This window comes from Acomys russatus, chromosome 19 (assembly GCF_903995435.1).
Source record: "Acomys russatus chromosome 19, mAcoRus1.1, whole genome shotgun sequence".
Classification (NCBI taxonomy): Eukaryota; Metazoa; Chordata; class Mammalia; order Rodentia; family Muridae; genus Acomys; species Acomys russatus.
The window spans coordinates 38,978,806-38,996,162 of record NC_067155.1 but is presented as its reverse complement, the minus strand read 5'-3'; the positions used below and the strand labels follow the sequence as shown (position 1 = coordinate 38,996,162).

General features: G+C 51.8%; 2 protein-coding genes across 4 annotated transcripts; one reads left to right on the top strand and one right to left on the bottom strand.

Annotated features, from left to right (window-relative positions):
- The first annotated feature begins 184 nt into the window (after positions 1 to 184).
- Positions 185 to 10,440, top strand: Taf6 (TATA-box binding protein associated factor 6). 3 transcript variants are annotated; one of them, XM_051161198.1, is made up of 15 exons: positions 185 to 263; positions 3,796 to 4,011; positions 4,450 to 4,536; positions 4,652 to 4,805; positions 5,019 to 5,075; positions 5,188 to 5,307; positions 5,867 to 6,012; positions 6,125 to 6,202; positions 6,287 to 6,388; positions 6,504 to 6,686; positions 7,790 to 7,864; positions 7,970 to 8,095; positions 9,270 to 9,443; positions 9,627 to 9,824; positions 10,060 to 10,440. In XM_051161198.1, exons 2-15 carry the CDS (start codon positions 3,856 to 3,858, stop codon positions 10,438 to 10,440), a joined length of 2,037 nt encoding a protein of 678 aa, XP_051017155.1. In that variant the 5' UTR covers positions 185 to 263; positions 3,796 to 3,855. The 3 variants fall into 3 exon arrangements, with proteins under 3 accessions (XP_051017155.1, XP_051017157.1, XP_051017156.1); XM_051161200.1 differs by lacking the exon at positions 185 to 263 and adding an exon at positions 507 to 682; XM_051161199.1 differs by lacking the exon at positions 185 to 263 and adding an exon at positions 507 to 689.
- A 91-nt stretch (positions 10,441 to 10,531) lies between these two features.
- Positions 10,532 to 16,912, bottom strand: Ap4m1 (adaptor related protein complex 4 subunit mu 1). Its single transcript, XM_051161202.1, has 15 exons — positions 16,683 to 16,912; positions 16,473 to 16,582; positions 16,009 to 16,115; positions 15,833 to 15,929; positions 14,309 to 14,419; positions 14,141 to 14,221; positions 13,200 to 13,262; positions 13,052 to 13,118; positions 12,907 to 12,960; positions 12,686 to 12,792; positions 12,485 to 12,579; positions 12,203 to 12,247; positions 11,282 to 11,332; positions 11,071 to 11,182; positions 10,532 to 10,959 (listed from the first exon to the last, which is right to left on the bottom strand). Exons 1-15 carry the CDS (start codon positions 16,849 to 16,851, stop codon positions 10,735 to 10,737), a joined length of 1,494 nt encoding a protein of 497 aa, XP_051017159.1. The 5' UTR covers positions 16,852 to 16,912; the 3' UTR covers positions 10,532 to 10,734.
- Between the last annotated feature and the right edge of the window lie 445 nt (positions 16,913 to 17,357).

The following is a 17,357-nucleotide window of genomic DNA, read 5'->3' as shown; positions in this document are numbered from 1 at the left end:
CGCCTCAGTTTTGTGGCGCCTCCTGAAGGTCCTGGCAGCTGGGTAGTGAAGAAACAAACTGAAGTAATTAGAGTGCAATAACATGATCTTCACACGTACACGCATAAAGTAATTTTTATATAATTTTAGGCTATGAGACCATATGATATAATTTGAAATAGGGAAGAACAGTGACAACCTCTTGGCTTCTGCCAGGACCTGCTCCTGTCAGGGGGCGGGGCCAAGATGGCGCCGAGCGCCGGGTGAGCGGCGCTTTGGCAGCGGTGAGAGGCTTTTACTGCTCCCGGTGCTTAGCTGGCGGGGGAAGGTCTGAGGTGTATCCGGGAGGAGACCCTTTGAAAGGGCCCATATGAGGACTGGGAAGAGGACGGTTGGTTGTGTGTCCGTGCTCGTGGGGACCCCGTGCGTGCTTGCACTGGGAAGGATGATGTTGGGGAGATGTAGGGGATTGTGAACCTCCTGTAAGCGCTGCCCGGGGGGAAAAAATCTTCGAATCACTTCTCTGCTGAGGAAAATGGTGCACAGATCTAGCTCGAGTTATCCGTGCTCTGAGACGTCTTCCTGTCGCTTCCACTGATCTGAGAAACTCCTGAAGCGGTTAAAGAGTGTTTTGTGAACACTTAGTGGCAGAGGGTACCGCAAGGGACTGGGACCCGACTACTTCTTGTATACCTGGCTCCAGGTACAGAGTATGTACTGAATAATTGTATTTCCTGTAGACAAGATTTAACAAACGTCTGAGAAGACCTGGGATGGCTTGAAAAGAAGCAGTGCCCTTTGGCCTCTTTTTTTCCCCATCTCCCTAGCAACCCTGAACACTTTTAAGGTGGATGTTCCTCATGCCCCGTGCCATACAGGCTCCTTTTGACCACAGAGTAAACTCCAAGCTCGAGTCTGTGTCTTTTTCATTTTGGTAATCGTTGTACCAAGTATTTATTGATCACTTAACACCTTTTCAGACTGGAAATTCAATTTATTTAACACTGTCAGTTATCAATCTAGGCACCAGATAGGTCAGTGAACATAACAGACACGTTTCCTGTCCACTGGTGGGGGAGGGACAAAAAGGAACGATAGCCAGGCTTGGTGGTGCACAGCTGAGTAAGGCAGGAGGATCTGAAATTCAGGGCTTCAGAGTGTCAGACGAGCCTCAGCGACTTACTGAGACCTACTTGTAAAAGGGTTGCTTAACATGTGGGAGGCCCCAAATTTAATCTAGAGTGGTTTTGTGTATGTGTGTGGGTGTATACATACACACACATATGAATATGGCAAAGAAGTAATCCCAGCACTTGGGAGGTGGAGACCAAAGGAACAGGAGTTAAGACCAGTGTTGTCTACATAGTGAGTCTGAGGCCAGTCTGGGCTAGAGGGGACCCTATCCCTAAAGAGAGATGGGTGGGTTCAGCCAGTCAGCCAAACACATTTAGGAAGAACACAACAAAAACTATAAAACTGCTGGCCGTGGTCGTGCACGCCTTTAAGCCCAGCCTTCAGGGAGGCAGAGGCAGGTGGATCGCTGTGAGTTCGAGGCCAGCCTGCTCTACAAAGCAAGTCCAGGACAGTCAAAGCTACACAGAGAAACCATGTCTCACAACAACAACAACAAAAGGCTATAAAACCAAGTGCGTATCTTTCAGATTTAAAGGACAGCGAGGAGAGTGGTGTGACAGGTAAGTTGGGAGAAGGAAGGTTAGAGATAGGATGAGAGAAATGAAAGAAAGAGGAAAGGGGCCGGGGAGACACTTTAGACAGGAATTTACTACGTAGCCCAGGCTGGCCTCAAACTTGCTATCTCTCTACTTCAGCCCCTGGAGTGCTGGGGTTACAGGTGAATACCATGTGGGGGGTCTCACTCTGAAGCCTAGTCTGGTATGAAACTCAAGGCAGTCCATTGAAAGTACAAGTGCTAACCCCAAGCCTGGAGAGGAGACAGATTTTGTTTTGTTTTGTTTTGTTGTTTTTGAGACAGGGTTTCTCTGTGTAACCTTGGCTGTCCTGGACTCGCTTTGTAGACCAGGCTGGCCTCAAACTCACAGCGATCCGCCTGCCTCTGCCTCCCAAGTGCTGGGATTAAAGGCGTGCGCCACCACCGACTGGCAGGAGACAGATTTTGAAGAGAGGGCCTTGGAAGGGTTTTGTTTGTTTGTTTGTTTTGTTTTTCTAGACCAGGTTTCTCTGTGTAACCTCCCGGGCTGTCAAAGAACTCACTCTATAGACCAGGCTGGCCTCAAACTCACAGCGATCCACCTGCCTCTGCCTCCCCACGTGTTGAGATTAAAAGCGTGTGCCACCGCGCCAGGCCTTGAAAGGGTTTTTATGGCAAAAAGAGAACCCTTACAGCAAAGAAATGGTAATCTAGTTTATATGTTGACAGCAGCACTTTGGTTTTAAGGAGTAAATGCCAGAAGACTAAGATGGAAACAGGGATACCTTACCCAGAGACTTAGAGTTCAGCAGGTGATAGATGATTGTCCCCTAGGCCAGAACGGGTCTGGTTGGGCTGCTTGGTGGGTTTTGAAACAGTGCTGGGAATCAGACCCAGGCCCTTGTGCCTGCTAAGTACTGTACCACTGAGCCACATCCTCTAGCCCTTTCTTGGTGGATTTGATTCAAGGGTCCAGGCAGGAATGAGTTGTGTTCGATGTGGTGACACATGCCTATAGTCCTACCGCTTGGGAGGTGGCAGTACCAGGAGTTCAGGGTCATCCTCAGCTACATGTAGAGTAAGAGACTAGCCTGGGCTACAAGAGGCTCTATTTAAAAAAAAAAAAAAAGTACAGGACTTTAATCACAGTACCCAGGAGGCAGAAACAGTCTGATCTCTCTGAGTTTGAGGTCAGTCTGGTCTACCAAGCAAGTACCAGGTCAGCTAGAGCTGCCTCATGTGGTAGGGATGGGAGACAAACTGGTCTGGAGCTGTAGCTCAGTTGTTGAGAATATTTGCCCAGCACATGCAAAGCCCTGAGTTTCTTTTTCTTTTCTTTCTTTCTTTATTTTTGTTTGTTTGTTTGTTTCTTTGTTTTGTTTTTCCGAGACAGTGTTTCTTTGTGTATCCTTGACTGTCCTGGAGTAACTTTGTAGACCAGGCTGGCCTTGAACTCATATCAATCCTCCTGCCTCTGCCTCCTAAGTGCTGGGATTAAAGGCGTGCACCACCACGCCCCGGCTAAAGTCCTGAGTTTCATCTCCCAGCACCACAAAACTGGGTGTGGAGGTGCCTGTCTGTAATCCCAGCCTTAGGAGGGATAGAGGCGAAAGGCTCCAGAGCCGAGGTGAGCTTTCATTACAGAGTTTAAGGCTGGCCTACAGAAATCCTGTCCCCAAAAGTAGGAACAAACAAACAACAGCAACAACCAAAAAATGTCACTGGGCATGTTAGTGCATGCCTTATAATCCCAGCGCTTGAAAAGCAGAACCAGGAGGCTGGAGATTAAAGTGTCTAGGCTACAGAGTGAGCCCCTGTGTCAAGAAAAGGAAAAACCAAGCTGTTAGATGGTAGCATTGCTCTGAAGATGAGTTGAAGTTGAAGCAGGCTGGGAAGAACTCAGATTTAGGATTTTAATTGTTTTTCTTCCTTGCGGGGGGTGTTTTGTTTTGTTTTGTTTGAGACAGGGTTTCTCTGTGTAGCCTTGGCTGTCCTGGACTCACTCTGTAGACCCGGCTGGCCTTGAACTGAGATCCACCTGCCTCTGCCTCTGCCTCTGCCTCTGAGGGCCATGATTCAAAGCGTGCACCACCACCTCCTGGGCGCGAATTATTTTTCTTTTTTCTCTCATCCTGTCCTGCTCCCAGGACCTCCACCTCTCCACCCTGGGGTGGCAACCTTCCAGGGACAGGAGTTGACATTCCAGCATGGCCGAGGAGAAGAAGCTGAAACTCAGCAATACCGTGTTGCCTTCCGAGTCCATGAAGGTGGTGGCTGAATCCATGGGCATTGCCCAGATTCAGGAGGAGACGTGCCAGCTGCTGACAGATGAGGTCAGCTACCGGATCAAAGAGATTGCCCAGGTAACCCTCCTGCCCTGCTTTGCTTTGTATTAAAGATCCAACTTTCTATGTAACAGAAGAGAGAACCTTCAACTTCTGGTCCTCCTGCCTCCACCTCCCACTGCTAGGATTGCGGTTCTACCTCCAACCAACCATGACCTGTTCACGTGATGGTGGGCATTGGATTCGGGTCCCCTGTGCATGCCAGGCGTGTGCTCTACTTACTGAGCTATATTCCTCAGGGTCTTAGATTAACATCTCAGCCGGGCGCTGATGGCACACATCGTCAATCCCAGCGCTCGGAGGCAGAGGCAGACGCCTATCTCAGTGAGTTTGAGGCCAGCCTGGTCTACAGAGGGAGCTCCAGGCCAGCCAAGGCTAACACAGAACCAAATAAACAAAGAATCAAAACAAAACAAACCAACAACAACAAGAAAAAACCCCTCTTTTCTCCTTTAGGATGCTCTGAAATTCATGCACATGGGCAAACGACAGAAGCTCACGACCAGTGACATTGACTATGCCTTGAAGTTAAAGAATGTGGAGGTGATTTGGACGGCCTCAGAGGGGACAGGAGGCTTCAGAGGAGGAGGACAACGTGCATGCAGCCATGGCTCCCCTGAGCTGTTTCTCACGGCTTTCTCTGTCTCCCCCGCCGTAGCCACTGTACGGCTTCCATGCACAGGAGTTCATCCCCTTCCGTTTCGCCTCTGGCGGGGGCCGGGAGCTGTACTTCCATGAGGAGAAGGAAGTGGACCTGAGTGACATCATCAACACCCCTCTGCCTCGGGTGCCTCTGGACGTCTGCCTCAAAGGTGGAGGGAGGATAGAGCTGGGTGCGCAGGGAGGAGGGAAAGGAGGCCTGTGGTTGGGAGGACCCTCACCAGTGAAGAAACAAAGAAGCACCCAGCATGAGGTTCCCTGGTGAATGGCAGGAAGGGGACCAGGAAGGGACATACACCTCCCTTCAGACGGGGTGACGCCCCAGTGTCCATGCCCAGCACCTCAGCTTGCCATCTTCCTTACAGCTCATTGGCTGAGCATTGAAGGCTGCCAGCCAGCTATACCAGAGAATCCACCCCCAGGTAATGATATCCCCTCCTCTGACTATGTGTTATTCTCCTGGTCCCCCATCCCTGGTCCTCGAGGGCCCCTTCTCCCTTCTTGTCACTCCCACTGTGACCACTTTCCCACCAGCTCCTAAAGAACAGCAGAAAGCTGAGGCCACGGAACCCCTGAAGTCAGCCAAGCCAGGCCAAGAAGAAGATGGACCCCTGAAAGGCAAAGGTCAAGGGGCAGCTGCCGCTGATGGCAAAGGTCAGTATGCAGGCCAGGTCTCTTCTACTCTTATCCCAAAACCAGATGGTCCTCAGTGAAGTGGTTGAGGTCAGGGACAAAGAAACCCCAGAAAGGCCCAGAAGCCTACAAAAGGGCCACAGGTTGTGGTTAGGGCTTGTTTTGTACAGAACCCTCTTCTGGAATATGTGTGTGTACCAATATGTGTGTATGTATGTTTGTGTGTACAGGCACAGGTGTGTGTGTGTGTGTGTATGTGTGTCTAGGCCAGAGGATCATCGTAGCTATCAGTCTTCATGTGCTATCTACTTTGGTTTTTAGAGACAGGTCTCAGTGTCCCAGAAATCTTCAGTTAGGCTAGGCTGACCAGCCAGGGATCTACCTGTCTATCCCTCCACTGGGATTATAAGCATGCACTGCCGTGCCCACTTTGATGATGATGATGATGATGATGATGATGGTGTTCTGGGCAATGAACTCAGGTCCTTGTGGTTATAAGTTATAAGGCAAGCAGTTTACTGACTGAGCTAACTCCCAAGCCCAGGTTTTCTTTCTCAACCCTGTCTCCCAATTCACACAGGAAAGGAGAAGAAAGCACCTCCCTTGCTGGAGGGGGCCCCTTACCGCCTGAAGTCCCGCAGCATTCATGAGCTGTCTGTGGAACAGCAGCTGTATTACAAGGAGATCACCGAAGCCTGTGTGGGATCCTGTGAGGCCAAGAGAGCGGTAAGCCTGCCCTCTGGCCTGCCTCCACACCGAGCGAGGGTGAGCCTTCCTGGAACAGTGGCCGTTTCCCTACAGTGACTGGTCCCTCTGACTCTTTGCCCCCCTCCCACAGGAAGCTCTGCAGAGCATCGCCACGGACCCAGGGCTCTATCAGATGCTGCCACGGTTTAGTACCTTCATCTCAGAGGGGGTGAGAGAACGGGAAAAGGCCAGACCCAGGCTGAGGCTACCTGAGGAGTTTCTCTGCACTGCTCACCAGCTTTCCCTCCCCTAGGTTCGTGTGAATGTGGTTCAGAACAACCTGGCTCTGCTCATCTACCTGATGCGTATGGTGAAGGCCCTGATGGACAACCCCACACTGTACTTAGAGAAATATGTGAGTGGTCTCGCCCACCTCCTGGCTTTTCCAGTGTCAGGGACCCTTCTGCCGACTGCACCACAGGAGCTTAGGTACCAGTCAGAACCGGCTAATGGCCCTTGGTCTCCCTAAGGTGCATGAGCTGATTCCAGCAGTAATGACCTGCATTGTGAGCAGACAGCTGTGCCTGCGGCCAGATGTGGACAATCACTGGGCACTCCGGGACTTTGCTGCCCGTCTAGTGGCCCAGATCTGTAAGCATTTCAGCACAACCACCAACAATATCCAGTCTCGAATCACTAAGACCTTTACCAAGGTAAGTACCAAAAATGTATCAGATGATGCAAACCACCTTCCCAGGGCTGACTCGGGGAAAGAGGGTGAGAGCTTCATCATCCACTGTGGAAATGACACTGGAACATGGGACAGAGGTTGGAATCAGAGAGATGGGGTCTAAGGGACTTGAACCTCTATGTCTTTTTGTTTGTTTGTTTTTCGAGACAGGATTTCTCTGTATAATAGCCCTAGATGTTCTGGAACTCTCTTTGTAGACCAGGCTGGCCTTGAACTCACAGAGATCTGCCTGTCTCTATCTCCCGAGCGCTGGGATTAAAGGCATGCACCACCATGCCCGGCTAAACCTCTATGTCTTTTTTTTTTTTTTTTTTTTTTTTGAGACAGGGTTTCTCTGTGTAGCCTTGGCTGTTCTGGATTCACTTTGTAGACCAGACTGGCTGTGAACTCACAGTGATCCACCTGTCTCTGCCTCCCAAATGCTGGGATTAAAGGCGTGCACCACCATGCCTTAACCCTTTGTTTATAAGTGATGTCAGCCCTTAGCAATTAGCTTTTTCTTTCTTTTTTTCTTTTCTTTTGGGTTGGGGGGGTGGGGGATGGGGGGAGTGGGGCGCGGTTTGAGTTTTTCCAGACAGGGTTTCTCTGTGTAGCCCTGGAACTCGCTCTGTATATCAGGCTTGCCTTGAACTCAAGAGATCCACCTTCCTCTGTCTCCTGTGAGTGCTGAGATTGAAGGCTTTGTACCACTACTGCCCGGCAGCCTTTTCTTTTTTGAAAGTGTGCCATGTCAGACTGGAGAGATGTCTCAGTGGTTAGAGCACTGGCTCCTCTTCCAGAGGTCGTGAGTTCAATTCCCAGCAACCACATGGTAGCTCACAACCATCTGTAATGGAATGATTCCTTCTTCTGGTGTGTATGAAAACAGAACACTCATGTACCTTAGATAACGTGTGCCGTGTACCCCAGGCAGGCTTTAAACTTGCTATGTAACCGAGGATGGCTTTGAACTTCTCATCTTCCTGTCTGCCTCCTGTGCACCAGGATTACCATTGTATACCACCAGACCTGGCTTAGTTAACCCTTCTGAACCTTTTCATCTGGATTTTTCTTCTTTCTCTGCAGAGCTGGGTAGATGAGAAGACCCCATGGACAACTCGATACGGCTCCATTGCGGGCCTGGCAGAGCTGGGACATGATGTTAGTGCCCTGGGGGAAGAGCTGGGAGAGGGGCAGTTCCATGTGGGGGTGGGAGAGGCCTCTGGTGACCTTCTAGCTTGGGCTTTTCCCCTTCCTTCCTATCAGGTGATTAAGACGCTAATTCTGCCAAGGCTGCAGCAGGAAGGGGAACGGATCCGCAGTGTTTTGGACGGCCCCGTCCTGAGCAACATTGACCGTATTGGAGCAGACCATGTGCAGAGCCTTCTCCTGGTGATGAACCCCCACCATACCTCCCCTTCTCCCCGCCCCCCAGCCCCACCTCTCATTCCCCACAGACACGGCTATGGTGTTTAGCAAGCACGAGGCACATCCTATTCTTACTCTTTGAAGGCCAGCACTGTTGTGCACATGGAAAGCTAGGCACAGCAGGGACAAGAGGCCTTACAGTCAATTGCTTCTGGGCTGCACTGCCCGCATCCTGCTTGTCTCAGCCTTTGGCTCATTCTGCACAGAGCACATAAACACCCTGTGCATGTCATCGACAGACACAGAAAATCCTGTTCACACCAGCTGGTCCTTATGGAAGGAAGCTGTCTTTTATTTGTTGACTCTTACAGATGGGGTCTTTCTATATAGCCTTGGCAAGCCTGGAACTTGAGAGGTAGACCATGCTGGCCTTGCGTGGTCCTGCTCTCTCTGTCTTCTTGAGTGCTGAGATTACAGGAATGTGCCACCACGCCCCTAAGACTATTCCTTCTTAGTTTAGTTTTGTGAGACAGGGTTTCTTTGTGTTACCCTAGCTGTCCTAGACTCACTTTGTAGACCAGGCTGGCTTCAAACTCACAAATATCCCACGTGCCTCTCCAAGTACCGGGTCCTTTTTATTTTTAAAAGTTTGTGTGTGTGTGTGTGTGTGTGTTTATGAGTGCACACCATGTATACAGGTACCCACAAAAGAAGGTGACAAATCTAGAACTGGGATTCCAGGTGGCTCTGAGCAACCAGTCTCTGGAAGAGCGAGTTCTCTACAGCTCTGAGCCACCTCTCCAGTCCCCCATTCTTTTTCTTACGCTGTTGGGAGTTAAACCTAGGGCCACATACATGTTCGCAAAGCACTCTGCCACTGAGCCATATTTTCCTTGGATCTCAGACCCCCGCAATACACACACACTGTAAGCTATGCCATCTGCCCAGGCTACCCTGGCGTTCTCTGTGAAGCTCTGGCTGGCCTAGAGTTCAGTGACCTCCCTGCCTCAGCTTGAATGCTGGGGCTACACACACACCCAGCTCAGATACACTCCCTGTGGGGCTACACACACACACTCAGATGCACTCCCTGTGCACGCACCTTACCTTTTCACTGTGGCTTCAAACAGTAGCAGTGGATAAGCCACTCTCTTGCCTTTGCCATAGAATACCAGCCCTCACTTTGCCTTCTCTGCAGAAACACTGTGCCCCAGTACTGGCGAAGCTACGCCCTCCACCTGACAATCAGGATGCCTACCGGGCAGAATTTGGGTCCCTTGGGCCCCTTCTCTGCTCCCATGTGGTGAAGGCCAGGGCCCAGGCTGCTCTACAAGCTCAACAGGTCAACAGGACTACGCTTACCATCACACAGGTCAGCTACTGAGGGAGGAGGCTGACAGGAAATGCACAAGGTCCCCCATTTGGGATAGGACTTGCCATAGCCAGCAGTCTCAGGGAGCCCACCCCACGCTACCCCTAGTGAAGAGCTACTAAGACCAAGAGCAACCCAGGTTGTTCTTCAGTGTTGACATTTTCTTCCTGTCTCTCTTCATAGCCTCGGCCCACACTGACCCTCTCACAGGCCCCTCAGCCAGGCCCTCGGACCCCTGGCTTATTGAAGGTCCCTGGCTCCATTGCCTTGCCTGTCCAGACACTGGTGTCTGCGAGAGCTGCTGCCCCTCCTCAGCCTTCTCCTCCTCCAACCAAGTTTATCGTAATGTCCTCATCTTCCAGTGCCTCATCGACCCAGCAGGTATGTGGAGCCAGGGTGAGGGATGTGACCAACACCCCAGGGAAGCCTCCAGGTGGAGGCCTAATCCCTCCAGGCCCAAACTCAGAAGGTGGAAGGGCCACTTGTCCTAACAGATGGAAGCCTCAAGCTAGCACCAGCCTCCTAAATCTTGGCCATTCACAGGGGAGCAGAGGGTGTGGGTCAACAGCTGGGGAAGCAAAGGCAGCATGACCCCAGGCCTTCCTTTCTCCCCTAGGTCCTGTCCCTCAGCACCTCAGCTCCTGGCTCAGGCTCCACCACTACCTCTCCCGTCACCACCACAGTTCCCAGCGTGCAGCCCGTTGTCAAGTTGGTGTCCACTGCCACCACTGCGCCCCCAAGCACCGCCCCTGCGGGTCCTGGCAGTGTTCAGAAATACATTGTGGTCTCCCTTCCCCCGACAGGGGACGGCAAAGGAGGCCCCCCTTCTCATCCGTCTCCAGTCCCCCCTCCATCTTCTTCACCATCCCCACTTGGAGGTGGTGCCCTCTGTGGGGGGAAGCAGGAAGCTGGGGACAGCCCCCCTCCAGCTCCAGGGACTCCAAAAGCTAACGGCTCCCAGCCTACTGGACCTGGCTCCCCTCAGCCTGCTCTGTGACGATGTCACGTCTGCAGATTCCTGCACGCACAGACTGCGTGAGGGAGGAGGGAGTGAGCTGTTCCCCCGGTGACTTTCTTTTTAGATACTGTACAGTACGTTCCTCAGAATAAAAGTTGGATTTGTAAGTTTGTGAGCCTCCATGTGCCACATAACAACAGAAGGGGCAAGTCCATGAACTCTTCCTGGTCTTGGGTCTCTTCCTGTCCAGATCCAAAGTCACAAGAAAGAAAATGTCCTCTTCCCGCATCCAGCTGTGCCAAGTTTGCTGTTCATATCCTTGTTTGGGGAGCTTCAAATCCGAATTACATAGGCATTGCTGTGGCTCAGATGTCGCACCCACTTGTGAGGGTTGGCACTACCACAGGTGCTAAAGGACAGTCTGAGGAATCGAACCTGGAGGCCAGAGCACGTGTGCCGAGGGAGTTCAAAGGAAAGGCTGGCAGGACCCAGCCCCAAGGGGGGCGCTGAGGGGGAGGGCCCTTGGCTGGGAGGCCCCTGCAAGCCAGGGACATCCATCTGTAAGTGAAAGATGTGAGGGAAGATGGGAGGATAGACAGTGATAGACAACTACCACGTACCAGGGGACCGGGCTGTGGCCGAAGGGGCGTGAGGATCAGCCGTGCATACCTGAAAGAGGCCAGAGAGTTGAGAGCCTCCTTGTACCCGGGGCAGGTCCCAGTGGAGGGCTCCTTCTGCCAGCTCTGCCTTCTGATCTGGGCTGCTCAATTCCTGAGACAGGCTGGAGGGCGAACAGGGAAGATGCTGAACTAAGGGGCTACTTCCTTGGTAGAGCAGAGGCTCCACCCAGGGAGTCTCCCCAGCAAGCAAGCATGCTGACCTGACTACCCCTCGAGGCAGGGGAAGGTGCAGATGAATGTTGAGAGCTTGGCTGCAAAGAGGAAAGGAGAGTTAGCCCCAGTATGGCAGTGTCATACCCTGGATTGTTTTGCTTGCATTGTTCTTGAAACAGTCTTTTTTGATTTTTTTTTTTTTCCAAGACAGGGTTTCTCTGTAGTCCTGGCTGTCCCGGACTCACTTTAGAGATCCATGTGTCTCTGCTGCCCTGCATGCTGGGACTAAAGGGGTGTGCCACAGCCCCCCTGAGACAATTTTAAGCAGCTCAGGATAGCCTAGAACTTCTGTTTCCTTTCCTCTACGTCAGTGCTAGGATTCCAGGTTTGCACCACCACACTGTTTCTGTGGTACTGAGGATGAAGCCCAGGGCTTTGCGCATGCTACACAAGCACTCTATACACTGACCCACACCCCCAGCCCCTGCTCTAGTTCCCCCCAATAATGTCTCAACAGGAGTTCGGCACAGATGCACTCTCACGTCGAACCCTTTCCCACATGCCACAACCTCTGACTCAACTGGACTTTAAAGCTGGTGGATGCAAACACTGGCTTGTTCTGAGATGGAGCAGGGGTAGGGGTGTCTCACTGGTCAATCTCCTGTTTTAGCCTCCCAACTGCTGCACTCATCACACTACAAAGTGTTAGTGGACCCCATCTGGAGGATGAATTACGGTCCCTGGGCCCTGTTTTCTGTCATACACAGTTGAAGTGGGCTTGACTCACCCCTACTTTTTTGTGCGTTGTCTTTTGAGACAGGGCTTTTTTATGTAGCCTCACCTGGTTTCAAACTCTGCATGCATTTGAGGTTGGGCTTGAACTCCCAACCGTTCTGTCTCTATCTCCAAGTGCTGGGATAATAGGTGTGTGTCCACCATGCCCAAATTTGACCAGCCCCGACTCTTACCTCTTTGGGGGCAAGTCACACCGTAATTTCAGGTAAACCTGGAGCCTGGAAAAGGCAGCATACAATTACTTACACCATACCCTATTGGCAACCCCTCACTGCTTATCCAGGGCCTCCAAGGGAGGCTGGGTAAGTTGCACCCCAAGAAGGAAAAGGACTGAGGGTCACCCCAACAACACTAGCCAGTACTTTCTCTACCACCACCCTTCCATTTTAAGCCCTGGGAACATATAAGCCTCAGTATGGCTTAGAATAGTTCTAAAACATAGGAAGGCCACTCACCGGCCCGAGCCTCGGTCCCATTGTACCGAGGGAAAGAGCCGAAAGGGGAGCGGTGAGGGAAGGTCGTCAGACAGTTGGTATCTCATCACAGTCAGCTGAGGCCAGAGAGGAGCAGTCAGCTTGGTCTTGTGTGAGTACTGCCTCACCCCCCCCCCCCAAACCCCTGTGGATGGAGTGAGCCTGGGCCACCCTGGATCTGACCTCGCCCTGAGGTGGCTGCAGGCGGAGGATCCGATGAGCCTCAAACTCATCTAGGTTGACAGAGCTATGGAATGACACCTCATCAACTCGAACCCCGGGCCCATAACCTGCAAAGACAAGGAGACGGGTCTCCTGAGCGACCCGTGTTTCCGAAGGGAAGAGAACATCTCCAGTGTCGCTCCATGATGCTTTTTGGAGAGAAAAGCTCATGTCCTCCTTACCTCTCAGTTCTGACTTTCCCACACAAAACTCCTCCGTCAAGCCGATGCAAATCTCTGTGGGAGAAAAGGATGTGAGAAAAGAACAGCAAACACCACCGTACGCATCACCAGGAAGCTGGTTCCACGTCTGACCGTGGGTCCTCACCAGAGCCACTGGGAAGAAAGCTCTTGAGCCGTATTTCTCCTTGGACATCCACCTTCAACAATGAGCCCTGGGGGTGGGAAAGAGGAAGGTGAGACTCAGCCTTCCCTGGACCATTTCCCTTCCACTCCAGGGGAGGGGCCAGACTTACATTAGATGCAATGAGCACAGACAGCCTCTCCACCACGTCTAAGAACACTTCATTCTTTTGGCTCTAAGGAAGAGAGGATTTGAGTTGTGGAGCCTGGAAACTTGTTTTAAAATAAACAGGTAAGGGCTGGAGAGATGGCTCAGAGGTTAAGAGCACCGACTGTTCTTCCAAATGTCCTGAGTTCAATTCCCAGCAACCACACGGTGGCTCCCAACCATCTGTAATATGATCTGATGCCCTCTTCTGGCCGGGAGGCATACATGCAGGCAGAATACTATACATAATAATAAATAAATATTTTTTAAAAATAATAAACCGTCAATGTTGGGCATGGTGACACATGCCTGTAATCCCAGTGCTTGGGAAGAAGCTGAGGCAGGAGGACTGCCATTAGTTCCAAGGCCACAGCCTGGGTTCCAATGGGAGAGCCTGGGTTACCAGACGAGACCCTGTCTCAAAAGCCAAAAGACCAGGCACTGCAGAGATGACACAATCAATAAAGTGCTTGCCACGCAAATAAGACAATCTGAGTCTGATCCCCCAAATCCAGTGCAAGTCAAAGGTGGGGATGGGAGCCCAGGACACCTACACTAGGGAAACGCAGATTCCTTTAGCACAGAGGCAGGCCAGCCCGCCCAGCTCAGTCAATGAGCTCTAGGCTAGTGAAAAAGCCTGTTTCAAAGGGTGGCATTCCTGAAGGTGACAGCATTCCTGAGCTAGGGTGACATCAAAGGCCTGGTCCTCTGGCCTCCACACAAAAGCATACACTGAACATATACACGGATACATGAGCAGCAGGGTGGTGGAAGTAGAGCCCTTGGGTAGGAACGCAGGGGTAAAGGAGTGAAAAGGTAAGCCGTATTCTTGGACTCTGGGGTCCTAGGATTAAAAAAAAAAAAAAAAAAAAAAATCAAGTCTGGCCTCACTGGCCCCTCCCTTACCTGGTCCGAACGGCTGGACAAGACAGGGCGGCTAGCTGCACTGCTTGGAGCCACTCTGTTCTGTTGTGTCTCTGCCCCAAACTGTAAGGCATCCAAGGCAACCAGTCTTCAGCTTAGATGTGCATAGCCAACCCTCCTGGCCCTCCCTCCTCCTCCTCTGCTACTGACCAGTCCCACACTGCTGAGGTCAAAGAGGCTGAAGGGCTTGCTGACCACGGCTTCAGTTTGGATGAAGTTCCTCAGCATCTCTGTGGATGTAGTCTGCACATAGCCATAGTCCTAAGGGACAGAGAGAAATGGAGTGGATTTAGCCTCCCAATCACAAACCTCCATGACAGCAGAGAGGCCATTTCTTCAAGATAGACCGGAAACAGGAGGAAAGACCTTGGGGGCTGGTTAAGTGGGTAAAAGGCTTGATGAGCCAGTGTGAGGACCCGAACTCAATTCCTAAAACTCAAGTTAAAACAAAACAAAAACAAAGCCAGACATGATAATGAGCACCTGTAATCCCCGCACTTCCATTCAGAGATGGGCGGAGACAGAGAAAGTCCCAGGAAGCTTGCAGGCTCAGCTCACTTAGTGCACATGCAAGGACGAACAAAGACACCTGGCCTCTGTCCTTTTTGTTTTGTTTTGTTGCTTTTCAAGTCAGGATTTCTCTGTGTAACCCTGGTTGTCCTGGAACTCGCTCTGTAGATCAGACTGGCCTTTGTTTGCTTGTTTTTCGAGACAGGGTTTCTCTGTGTATCCCTGGCTGTCCTGGACTCACTTTGTAGACCAGGCTGGCCTTGAATTCACAGTGATCCTCCTGCCTCTGCCTCTCAAGTGCTGGGATTAAAGGTGTGCGCCACTATGCCTGGGCCCAGACTGGCCTTAAAGTCAAAGATTCACCTGCCACTATGCCTGGCTGCTTCTTCCAATTTTTTCCAAGATAAGAGTTTCTCTGTGTAGCCTTGGCTGTCCTGGACTAGCTTTGTAGACCAGGTTGGCCCCAATCTCAGAGATCCGCATGACTCTGCCTCCCTGAGTGCTGGGATTACAGGTGTGCACCACCGCGCCTGGCTCTTTTTCCAATTTTTTAAAAAAAGATTTATTTATTGTATATGAGTGCTTTATCTGCAGAAGAGGGCATCAGATAACATTATAGATGGTTGTGAGCCACCATGTGGTTGCTGGGAATTGAACTCCGGACCTCTGGAAGAGCAGGCAGTGCCCTTAACCACTGAGCCGTTTCTCCAGCCCTCTTTTTCCAATTTTTTGAGACAAGGTCTCATTATGTAACCTTGGCTGGCCTCAAACTCATTATGTCGACCAGGAATGCTTCAAAATCAAAGAGATCCATCTGCCTCTGGGTGCTTGTATAACAAAGGCATGCACCACCATGACCAGTATAGGACTCTGAGGTAAGGACTAATACCTGATATTGTACAACAGAGGACAGAGAGAGAGAGAGAGAGAGAGGGAGAGAGAGAGAGAGAGAGAGAGAGAGAGAGAGAGAGAGAGAGAGAGAGAGAGAAAGAGAGAGCAAGAGAGCGCACTTAGCCGGTAAAGGTGCTAGAACCCTAGACAGTAGGAGAAAACCGACTCCAGCAAGATGTCAAGATGTCCACTGTCCACATGTGTGCAGTGATGTGGGGCAAACACACACACACACACACAATGTTTTAAAAAGCGGAAACATTTTGAGCTTACCAGCACTTCATCCAGGAGTTCGTAGACAAGAGCCACGTTACGGGAGATGGTTCCCTCACTGAGTGAGCCACAGTAGTCACTCAAGAGAGTGGCCAACCTACGGAAACACAGTGCAGGGGGGTGTGAATCAACTTGTCACGCCCTCCTTCTTGGGTGCCTGTCCCGGCCCCACTCACCGGGAAAGCAGCTCCAGGAGGCTGAAAGGAGAGACGTTTTCTGAGGTTGTGGCCACCAAATAGAGACCACTGTGTCTGACGTGAATGAAATGACGGCCATCATGATACTAAGGCAGAGTCGGGGAGAGAGGAACTATCAAAAGACCAGAACTGTAGTAATCTAGCCAGCTAGAGATGGCACCGCGAGGTCTCTACTAGTGATAGTCCAAAGTGTGACTTTGGGCGATCCCTGTGATCCCTCTAAGATCTGGCCTTCTAACGTGAAAGAGACCATAGTACCTACCTCAGGGTTGTTGACAGTCAAGAGATGGGGGTGCAAAGCTTTGTATCTGGCGTCTTGTTAGCACTCAATACATTTATTTTACTTGGAGAAACGCACCCACCTCCCTGAAAACTTCCTCGCAAGCAGCCTTGACAGGGAGAGATGTGGCACCCATCCAACTCCACAGTCCTAAACCCCCTGCTTGCCCGCCACAAGCAGTTACCATGACAACCGGGGACTCGCCTCCAGGCAGTCCCGTCAGCTTCCGGTAGAAGAGTTCAGCCATGTCTCGACCACCACTGTCCCCGCGGACTGGCCGGGTGGAAGGATAGTTAAGGAGCAGGCGACACAGACCGATCCCGGGCTCGATTTCTTCCCAGCTACTCCATCCCGTCTCTCGGGTCAAGGATACAGTCTTTGTAGATGAGCGGGTCTCCCTTGGAAGACAGAATGAAGAACTGGGAAATCATGGCCGTTCTGGAAGATCGACAAGACGGTGAAAGTTGAAGCCACCCCGCCCTGCGGTCGCGGAACAAAAGGACGCGCGGAGGCTGGCGCTTTAAGAAACACTCCTCCCACATGCACACGGTCGCGAGCTGTAATTTTGAACCGCGGGAAACAGGGTGCCCAACCCGCCAGGGCCGGGCAAACTCCCTCCGGCCCGCCCCCTCGTTCCCCCCCCTCGTCTGTCACTCAACCAAGACTCGCCCAGTGATTGGTTAAAGTTGGGGGCCGGCAGCGGTTGGGAGCCCCTTCTCGGATTGGCCCGTTTTCAGCGGCGTGGGTCACATGGGTGGCGACGTTTCGCGCCAATTTCGGTTGGCCGGCTACATCGCGCCGCGCGCTCGTTCTGTGCTTCCAGCGAGAGGGAGACTTTCTGAGCCCGCCAGCCCCTGCCGCGCGGCCCCCGGCAGCGATGGCGCTTAAGGACTACGCGATCGAGAAAGGTGATGCTCTATAGGGCTGGCAGCGGCGTCCTCGGAGGGAAACCTCTACCTACACCTGTGGAGGGGAGCTGGAGTCTTTGGGGGTGCGGAGGGGTTCGGGTTCTGTGGCTCTGGGGACAGGCGGGCTGCGCCTGGGACAA

Coding starts and splice junctions, on each gene's coding strand:
- Taf6 (XM_051161198.1), top strand. CDS start 3,856: ATGGCCGAGGAGAAGAAGCTGAAACTCAGCAATACCGTGTTGCCTTCC. Junction 8,096..9,269: donor ATGTGCAGAGCCTTCTCCTG/GTGATGAACCCC, acceptor CCTTCTCTGCAG/AAACACTGTGCCCCAGTACT. Junction 9,825..10,059: donor GTGCCTCATCGACCCAGCAG/GTATGTGGAGCC, acceptor TTTCTCCCCTAG/GTCCTGTCCCTCAGCACCTC.
- Ap4m1 (XM_051161202.1), bottom strand. CDS start 16,851: ATGTGGGAGGAGTGTTTCTTAAAGCGCCAGCCTCCGCGCGTCCTTTTG. Junction 14,420..15,832: donor AACTCCTGGATGAAGTGCTG/GTAAGCTCAAAA, acceptor TCTGTCCCTTAG/GACTATGGCTATGTGCAGAC. Junction 10,960..11,070: donor AACTCTCTGGCCTCTTTCAG/GTATGCACGGCT, acceptor TTTCACTTACAG/ATGGATGTCCCTGGCTTGCA.